The 9,935-nt window shown below is 43.6% G+C and overlaps 1 protein-coding gene across 2 annotated transcripts; it reads left to right on the forward strand.

The window, feature by feature from the left end:
• Window positions 1-313: 313 nt before the first annotated feature.
• otud4 (OTU deubiquitinase 4) lies at window positions 314-9,666 on the forward strand. 2 transcript variants are annotated; one of them, XM_088425565.1, is made up of 19 exons: window positions 314-696; window positions 1,910-1,993; window positions 3,065-3,115; window positions 3,209-3,255; window positions 3,327-3,399; window positions 3,470-3,551; window positions 4,323-4,519; window positions 4,657-4,759; window positions 4,840-4,904; window positions 4,971-5,071; window positions 5,548-5,648; window positions 5,751-5,877; window positions 5,948-6,077; window positions 6,151-6,487; window positions 6,594-7,034; window positions 7,108-7,148; window positions 7,392-7,767; window positions 8,381-8,430; window positions 9,427-9,666. In XM_088425565.1, the coding sequence occupies exons 1-19, from the start codon at window positions 568-570 to the stop codon at window positions 9,631-9,633; spliced, it is 2,742 nt and encodes a 913-aa protein (XP_088281691.1). In that variant the 5' UTR covers window positions 314-567; the 3' UTR covers window positions 9,634-9,666. The 2 variants fall into 2 exon arrangements, with proteins under 2 accessions (XP_088281691.1, XP_088281700.1); XM_088425574.1 differs by lacking the exon at window positions 1,910-1,993.
• Window positions 9,667-9,935: the final 269 nt, after the last annotated feature.

The following is a 9,935-nucleotide window of genomic DNA, read 5'->3' on the forward strand; positions in this document are numbered from 1 at the left end:
GGTCATTATTAGATTTCACTAAATGAAAGGAGGGGGAGGAAGGGAGGGAGCAAAGGAAGTGGGGCTGGAGCAGTGCATCTGGTACCTGGGGATTTACTTGGCTTCATCCATCCCCGAATACCACAACTATCACATCGCAGTTATCGCAATTTATGACCATTGCAGAGCACGCTGCTTTAAAGTCAGAATTAAAAGGGGACACAACGATAAAGCCTTTTAATTCCAGCCAATCAATGCATGGGTGATGTCGATTTTTATCGCGTGCTTATTGGCTGCGACACTTCCGCTTTGAGCCTGTGGCGGGAAAGCCGGAACCCGGAAATGATTGGCCTTTTAAATGGTGGCCTGGCGATAAATAGCGACTGTCAAAAGAAAATTGGAAAAGTTTAGTTTCGCTTTCGTGACTGCCCGGTTTACGAGCTGGCGGAATTGAAAGCGCGAGTCTTCCCGGAAAGCAAAAGCGAACGCCGTCATGCGTACGCGTCACCTTGCGGTTGGGTCCATGGCGAGTGTTCGTCTTTAGTGCGTTTCAAGTTGCTAAAAATAATCGCGCTAGCGTGAGTTAGCATGAGCCGCCCTGGGAGAGTGCGAGCGAGCGAGGAGACTCTCATGGACGACTACTTGGCGACGGTTGGACTTCACCGGAAACGGGTCGCCAAGGACGGGTCGTGCTTGTTTCGTGCCGTGGCCGAACAGGTACACGCAAAGTGACAGTGTGTCAACTAACTATTTCGATATGTGTGTTTCAATGCCCGTGTGGCGTCACTAAATGACTTTAACGCGCACCTTAAAATTCCTCATGCTTATAATTTACTTTATTGTGACGTTTTTCAGATTAAATACGGCCCACATAGTTTAAAGTAACTCGCTAAACGCGTTTTCAAAACATGTTGTCATGGTGATTCTACCCCCCCCCCCCCAAAAAAAAAAACCGCACTCATTGTTAGTAGTGTCGCTAGGACCATTTTAAGAGAGGGGGGTCTTTTAAACCCCTAAAATGTAATCAATCCTAACTAAATGTGGTTGCGTTTTTAATGTATTTTTATTTCACAAAAAGGGCCAGATGTTCAATATTAAAAGCCCATAAAATTATTCTGCGGTAGCCATTTCTACAAATTTCTTTACATCAAAGATATTCACATCAAAGGGAAAGCATAGGAAAAAAAGACTAGGAAGCTGAAATTTCACCCACAACAAGTCAAAATTCAATATGGCATGGCTAAAATACAGCAAGAATGATGAGGGAGCATATGACCCGAAAATGATCGAAATAACTGCACAAGGGTTAAAGGGACAATGTGTAGCATTTAGACCATTTTTCATTACTGGCAGCAGGAGGTTCTGGATGTGCTGCATTTACCATTGTTTTTAGCTATAACAGACATGGCAGCCTCCGGAGGAGTGTCACCCCCCACGTAACATAATTTAATGATAACAAAACCTACGATTAGATTTAAAACATACTGCTGATCATTAAGAACACATTTATTTGCATGATTTTGAAATTTATAATCATTTATTGTATTCCTTTTTAAAGATAAACGGTCCAATTCTTACACGTTGTCCCTTTAAGTAAATTTTCAGAGCGTGTGTTGATATCTATAAAACTCATGTGACTAATGGCAGATGAACCTGCGGTTGTGCAGATGACATGCATGTTTTATTTCTCTTTTTTTATACCGCTTGGTCTTCTTGGCCACTTGATGGCGCCACAGAGCAAATGAAGCAACATGAAGTCTCGAATCATATGCAAACCAAACAAAAATTGGCTGGAAAGATTCAGTGGCTGAAGAAGCTTCATTCTGCTGTCACGATTGACACATGTTTTAATTCCAGTTGTTCAACTTATTTGAATGGTGTCGTTATTTATTTTTGTTGTCCACTTATGTCCTCATAAATGCTCTCTCAGGTTCTTCACTCTCAAAGTCTTCACGAACAAGTTCGGGCTCAGTGTGTTCGCTTCCTGAGGCAGCACAGAGAGATCTATGAGGCGGTGAGTGCACGTTAAGTTTCTGCGAAACGCCTCACTGATAAAAAGAATAAATAAAAGTAGGCGCTCGGAGCAAGTTTGTTTATATCAGTTCAGCGTCGGGTACCTTGAGCATGTGCAGAGGTTTGGGAACCCTGAACACAGACTGTTGAAAATTAACCAAAAAGTTCCCATTATTGGTAAAAATGTCACTTTTTCTTTACAATGCACGTGTTATGTAATGTTATTTTCTGGCCCTTAGTGATTTTTTTTTCTCTTTTGTTTTTATTTGTAATGACATTCTGATTCATGATAAAAGACCCATGTTTGTGCTGTGTTTATTCCTCCCTTTTGTTGTGAGCAATTTAAGTGGCAGGCGTGTGACGCTTCCGTTTGCAAAAGAATGCCTGCTATGCTGCTCAATCATCTCTCATCTGTTTGGTTTTTTTTTTGTTTGTTTTTTTGCTGTTTTTGCATTGGGGCTGGCAATGATTCCCCCTTTCCAACAGATGGCGCTGTGCTCTAAGATGCGGTTTGTTCTTTGTTTTTCTTCTCATGGTTTTGCTTTGTATGTCTTTTGATGCATTTCTATGCTCATGATATCCAAGGAATTTGTGGATTAAGACGTTGATGTTGGATGTTGATTCAAACTGGGCTTGGTTGACCTTGATGGAAGTCTGCAATGTTGATTCGTTTAAAAATCCATTTAACTAGGCTGGCGATGAAAAGGCTCATTGTACAGGGCTCATTTAGCTATCAAATTGTATACAAATGATTAACTTTTTACTGTTGAAAATTACGAAAGTAAAGTATCAGCTTTTTCAAGGTTGAACTCTTAACACTTAACACAACTTATGTGGGCCATGTTCCAAAATGTATCCGGTAAAAATGAGCAGTACAATGATGAAATGCTGTGTAAAGCTCTCCCTAATAAGTGTTGGCACAACCTAACACACTCTTTACATGGGTGTACCCAAACATTGGCACATGCCAATGCATGTTCTGTAATTATTAATTATAGACTTGGTCTCATGAGAACAAGAACATCACAAGCACTTAACGTGTGTGTGTGTGTGTTTGTGTTTGTTTTTGCAGTTCATTGAAGGTGATTTTGAAGCTTACCTGCAGCTGCTTCAGGACCCGCAGGTGAGACCTTCTCTTACACTAAATACAAAGGACAAATTTGGTTTGTCTCGGCTCATGCTAACATTGTTTTGTTTTTTTTGTTTTTTTTTGCAGCAGTGGGCAGGCGAGGTGGAGATAAACGCACTGGCTGTCATGTTCAAGTAAGCATCAGTTTGTATGCCTGCTCCGGTTTTGGGCTTATTCAAGGGTGTGACCATTTCTGTGCGCACAGGAGGGACTTTGTGATCTTCCAGGAGCCTGGCAAATCTCCAGTGGATGTCACAGGCAACAAGTTCAAGGAGAAGGTCTGCATACGGACTCAGATCCTGTGTCGGCCTGTCAAGGTGCCTAAATGTGACTTTTTCTCCCCTCCAGGTCCACTTGTGTTTTCTGAACGGAAATCACTATGACAGCGTATATCCCATCAGTCATATAAAGAATGCTGCGCTTTGCCAGTGTGAGTCCCAGATATAGTCAATGCGCTATGGGAAGCCATTTGAGCTCATTTTAGTGTTCTCGTATTCGTGGAAGGTTGAGTTTAAGGTCAGACGAGTAGGCCTAGTAGTAGAAAAAGTTACTAATGTGCGCTTCTTATTTTACTAGCGCCTTTAAATGTATTACTAGAAAGAACAAAGAGTAACACGGCCTTACAAAAAACATTTTGTTTTCTTTTTAAATAACACGTATCCAAGTGAAAGTCCAAGGATAGTAGTCGTAGACTCGTTCCCATGAATAAGACGAGCATGTACTCATACATTGGTTCTTTATCTTTTTTCATTGTTCCCCCTTTGAAATATTTTTTCAGCTAAGTACCCCCTAATCAGCACAAAGCATTTTTGGATGGAAAAAAAATGCCATTTAAGTGCCTTTCCTGTCAGATTTAAACTTTGTAACTTAAATTAATGTGCTATCGCTAGGCAAATAAGAGTCACTGTAACACAATTTAGTAGTAAGTTATTATGTTCCAATTAATTTGCTCTTAATTTCAAAAGAAAGGCAAGTACTTTTGGTCACGGCATTAAGCGTTAAATTAGATTTGGTGATATCTGCAGGAATCGTGTGAAAATCTCTCATAGCGCCTTGAAGTACCTTCTTAATACCCCTATTTTGAGAACTGTTGTAATTAGTGCGTGGACGGAAAGCCTTTGAATAGATGCTCAAATGGCTTTTCATAATATTGCGCTCTATTGGAATGCTTGAAAATGTGACGCGTGTATTTGCGCCGCAGCCGTCTTGTACGAGCTGCTGTACGTCGATATCTTCCAAGTGAACCGGCACACTGTGGCTTCCTGTCAGTCCAGCGGCCGAGGCTGTGAGTGGCTGAGTGATGACAACATGGCGCCGTGCATCAGCAGCGAGGACTCGGACTCGGACGCGGACGCAGACGCAGGCAACTCACTCCGGAACGGCAACAATCGGACAAGGGTAATAGAACTTTTGGGTAAAATATCTGGATGAAACGAAATTGCACTCTAACCCTTCCGAGGCAAATTAATTTTACATAATTTTTATTGTATTTTTGGTAGGGATTCTAATTCTCTAAATGCACTTTGTGAGTCCAGGGGCGGGGCCGAGGCCTTATCCTGCCAGAAAGTGTGCGGCGCTCACTGAGTGAGAGTCTGTACCGAAATGTTGCATTCCACATGTGGCAAAAGTCTAAGAAGGGTGAGGCACATGCAAATGTTTCCTCTGACGTAAATATGCACACACGCACACACACATTTATGAAATGGAGTGTCTTTCAGTGCAACTCAAGCGCGATTATTGCATGGCTGCTGGGATGCAGTTCACTGTCGGCCAGCGATGTCAGGTCTGGCACATTTTTAAACTTCTTGTGAAATGTATGTGCAGACTTATTGCAGCTTAGTGGTTGTAGGTGTGGCTAGACGGAAGTGAGCAGAGCTACAATGCCACCATCGAGGATGTCCCGCCCGGTGATGGCCTGGTGACAATTCACACGGAAGAGAAAGGACAACTGTGAGTTACATGTGTACAAATTGCGAATGTTGGTATGCATGGAAGCAATTCCCTTTCACAATTACCAATATACTATGCACAGTGGACACTAGCGCACTTGCAGTTTGGCGCCCACGGAGTTAACACGACTTTTTTTTATTTAATAAATGTTAATAAAGCAGGGGATCAGTTACTATTTTGTCAGGGAAAACTTTGATTGGCAATTCATCCTTATGTTTTTTCCTTGATTCATTAAAATGTATGACAATTATACACCAATTTAATTTAGACAGCATGGTAAAGGTCTCAAATGCGAAAAGGATGGTAAACCTTTTCGCCATTTTCAGCAGTAAATAGGGAATACTGTCCCTATTTCATTTTAATGTGCAATTCCTTTAAAACTACATTTTTATGATCTGCTTGATTGATCGACTTGCATCTGAAGGCACCACTGTATACGCGCAGTGATGCTAACTGCTTCATATGCGTGACTGCAGACGTGTTCCTCTGTGGGCCCTGCGACCCATGACATCAGAGAGCCTGGGATGGAGCACTGTACTCAATCAGGAGAGGAGAGTTTGCAATGGACAGCAGCAAGGTAGTGATGCATAAACCAATATCAGATGGCTGTTAGTGGTGGAAAATGGGCTTTCCTCCCATTAGATGTCCATGTCAAGGATAAGGTGTGTTTGTCTTCCAGAGGGGTCTCAGGAAAGGGGAAAGCCCGGACCAAAGTCCTTTGTTCCCAGTGCGCGCATTTCAGGCCCAAGTGGCCGCGTGCCCCAACAGAAGTCACGGCCGCTGCATGAAGATCTGAGACGGTACAGGTAATTACGGAGATTTGGTTGTGTAATTTGGTCACAGGCTTGTCCCAAGTTGCTGGCGGTGTTTTTCCAGGAGGAACGCACCTGACTCCTCGTCTTTTGGTCTGACCGAGGAAGAGCGTTTGGCCAAAGAGGAGGAGCTGAAGAGTGTGGCGCTGGTGGAGCTCCATCTCAGGGACGAGCTCAGCTTCCCGGCTCTTAGGGTTAGGAATCCACAGCGGTTCTCATTTCACTTCCCCCCTTCTCCCAATTATGAATTAAATCTCTCTTTTTCAGAGTCCACGTCAAGATGTTAGAACACCATCTTCCTCTATTGAGGAAAAACAGAAGAGCGCAGTTGAATCGCTTCAAAGCACTGATGCTGTTCCCTCGTCTCCCACAACCGCAGTCTCTGCTGCCCCCTCCTCAGATATTCCGTCTGCCCCACCCCCAAGCGCCCCATCTCCCACATTCATCGTGCCGATCACACCATCTCCCGTGGACGCGAGGGCGTTTTCCCCCCGTCTGTCCTCACCCAGTCCTCCTGTGTGCGTCATCAGCTCCTCCTCTTCATCACCAGTTCCTCCTCTTCCGCAAGTCACCGATGCTCTCCGACATTCAGCTCAGAGGCCAAGTAAGACTTGGGACTTGTTTTGAAATTGGAGGTAGAGCATTAAACAAAACATTTTGAGTAGTGCCTATCCTATTAAAAAGTAAGGGTTCTCTTGATGTTTTTTCAGATAAATGTCCAAATGCCGGAGACGCCGAGACGGCGTCTGTGCTCACAAACGAGGATGCTGCAACCGCAGATCAAAGGGCCGCACCCGAATCGAAACATCAGGTGACTGACGTGAGCGGCGATGTTTGGGATCCCCCTCACAGCCAGGAGCCCGAGGTACAATCGGTGCCTACTTCTTCGCCTATCGCCCACCAAACACTCCAGAATCCCAGTGAAGAGTCACCAGCCCATGAGGACTTGCATGCTCCATCCTCTGGTTCCCCCCAGCTGTTGGCCACAACTCCCTTCCTACTTGGACACTACCCGACCCTGCCAGGAGGCATCCTGGTGCACCACCTCTACCAGGACCCTCTGTACCCTGGCTTCCCCCAGGGGGAGAACGGCAATGTGCTCCCAGCTCCGGAATTTTCCCTCCGCAGTTCAGGAGAAGACCTCCCCCAGGGTGAGGAATGCCATATTAAGTTTTGCAGAACATCATCACATCGGTTTACTCACTGATGACTTTCCTTCTACAGATGTAAACATCCTGAGGTTTTTCTTCAACTTGGGTGTGAAGGTAAAGTACACATACCATGCGTGTAGCACAGTGGTTCTCAGATGGGGCAACTAATTGTTAAACTCTTGAACTTTACAAAACATTCTATGCCTTTATTTTAAGAGGCGTATATGCGAAACAACTGAAAAAAAAAAAAAACATTGAGGAAATGAAAGGTTGGGAACCACTGATTGTACCCCATGTTACATAGACCGGCTCATCTATCAGATTATCCACAGTAAAATCTTCCCTCTTGTGCTTCAGGCATACACCTGGCCCTTCTACATGCCCTACCTGTACCTGTTGCCCCTTCAGCAGGCGCACATCATGCAGCCCCGGCTCCAGCCGCCTCAGATCCCCCACTGTCCTCCCAATGGGCCCCTCCAGCCCGCGTGTTCTCCCACAGCGGTTCCCGCGCAAGCGGCTGAGCCCGTAAACAGCTATGCTGACGCCTGGCCCGCATCCCACAGGCCGGCGTTCCAAGTGTTGCCGTGGCAACAGCATCCTCCGCTGGGATCTGCCACGCAGACTCCACAGTGTGCCGTGTTGCCATCGTACCTGCTGGACCCCCACGCCAACATGCCCCACAGAGGCTCTGTGCAAGCGTTTGCTGTCAACCCGACGCTTGCGTATAATATGGGTACCAACATACTCAACAGTGCTTACAAAATGTTTAGCAATACAGCGGTGCCTTGAAATTCCATTTCAATTCCTTTCAAGGCAGCAAGATGTTTTGAGACACAACTGCAGTCACGGAGCAAATTTCCCTCATTTGAAGGCACCACTGCATTCTGCTTTTGTGTGATATTTCAGGAGGAACCTAAAATGCACCTTAACCTTTCCAAGTAAACATAATTTACACCTATAAAGAACTGGGGTTCACATGTAGGGACTCGGTGCAATGGTTCTCAAACTTTTCTTTTTTTATAAAACTTGATCAAATAAATGCACACAGCAATTTGAAAAGAGTCGCTAGGCTATTTTGCTACAAGATACTTTTCCAGTTAATTTGCTCTTAATCTGTAAAGAAAAATATACTGTTGTTGTCACTGCATTTAAAAGCAACAAATTTTCAAGTGCTAGCAGAAACACTGTCAATTGCACTCACCCTACTGAAATACCTTTATTTACCCCCAGTTGAGAACCCCTGATTGAGTGCAGTTCATCTTGAAATACCACCTCATAGTCCAATACTTTTTTGAGCGGTGTGTTTTGAAGGCTCTGTAACTTAGAAGATTCTTACGTGTCTTCAGGGGAGGATGGCATGAACGTAATGCTGCGCCCTGATGTCACTCCAGCCCTGGTACGGTATAGCCATGTCACACCTTTCTGGGGGACACCCCTCACTTTCTTGGCTTAAGCTCTTGTCTGTGTAAGCTGAAGAATGACTGCACAGACGTTCATATGAATTTGTTTATATATTTTTTTGTTCTACCATTTTTTTTTCAAGCCTGTGTTTTAAAGCCTTCCCTACTCGTTTGTTGTCTGAAATGAAATGGTTGTGATTTGTTTGAAAGTCAGCCCTTTTAGACCCACAACATATCTAAAATTGGCCATCAATGTCATCTACTGGTGATTAGTCATCAGTTAAGTTGTTTTCAAGAATTAGAGCAGATAAGACTAGCATCAAACGTGCCCATGCCCATCCCCAAAAACATGAAAAACATCATTCGCACTAGTCAATGACAGTAAATGTTAATGTGGCGTCTTTTTATTTATTTGTATCATTCTTTGGTTACTCTTTTCTCATACAACAATTTCATTTTGTTTTTTCTTTTTTACACTAAGCTTCAGTTCCGTAATTAATGTTATTAGCCTAATAGCATAATTACCCAGCCACTTCAAACAAAGACGGGTACTGTACAATAACGATAATGACGCCCAAGTGTTCTCAAAAAGACAAGATTTCTTGTCTATTGTATATTCTATTGTCAAATTACCCGTAGGATGAACATATACGCTGCACTTAACTATAAAAAAGGCCCAATAAAATATAATTTAATTGAAATAATTTATTGAGCAAGAAGGACAGTGATTGTTTTAACAAGCACACTTCGAATACCTCGCTTGAGTCTTATTTGAAAGTTTTCAAGGAGGAAAAAAAAAAGAAGAACATGTTTTTACTAGCACAGTGCTATTAAAATAAGCATCCTGGGAAATAATGCAATTAGGGTAATGAAAGGCTTCTGTTCCGAACTCCACCCCTTTATTTTGTTGATCCCTTTTGCTGGCACCTTGCCCTCTTGTCTCAGCAAATGCTCACTTTTGTTTCAAACATCCATCTTTATTTTATGCAAAGGCAAGAACAGTCCCTATGGCCCACATCCCCGCAAGAGGTCACATGGTGCCACCACCTCGTCACCCATCAGTGGGATGCAACACCGACGATTCCACCGAGGCATCCGCTTTGAGGGGCGCGCCGAGCCGACAGTTCGGAGGACGACGACCGGGTTGGCGAGGAAGCTACAGGAGGCGACGTGGACGCGAAGCTGGCAACTACTTCTGATGCTTTTGATCCAATAAAGATGTCTAACTGCAACTTTTCTCTTGTCATGTCTTTTTTATCCTGCAGGGATGGTTCCGCTTGTGATGATGATGATGATGGAAGGGCTACCTGAGCAAAGTTTAGATCCATTTCATTGGGATTTCAAGTCAGTCTTTTTTCATCCATGTACTGTATATATGTTTAAATGTGCGAGTAGGTTAAATGCTAAAAACACAGCATTTTTTTCATGTATTATGGGGAGAAAATGCTGGACATAAAAGCACAAAAAATACGAATAAATGTCATTTAAATTTAAAAACTTT

Source organism: Hippichthys cyanospilos, chromosome 1 (genome assembly GCF_059441005.1).
Source record: "Hippichthys cyanospilos isolate Australia breed blue-spotted pipefish chromosome 1, RoL_Hcya_1.0, whole genome shotgun sequence".
Classification (NCBI taxonomy): Eukaryota; Metazoa; Chordata; class Actinopteri; order Syngnathiformes; family Syngnathidae; genus Hippichthys; species Hippichthys cyanospilos.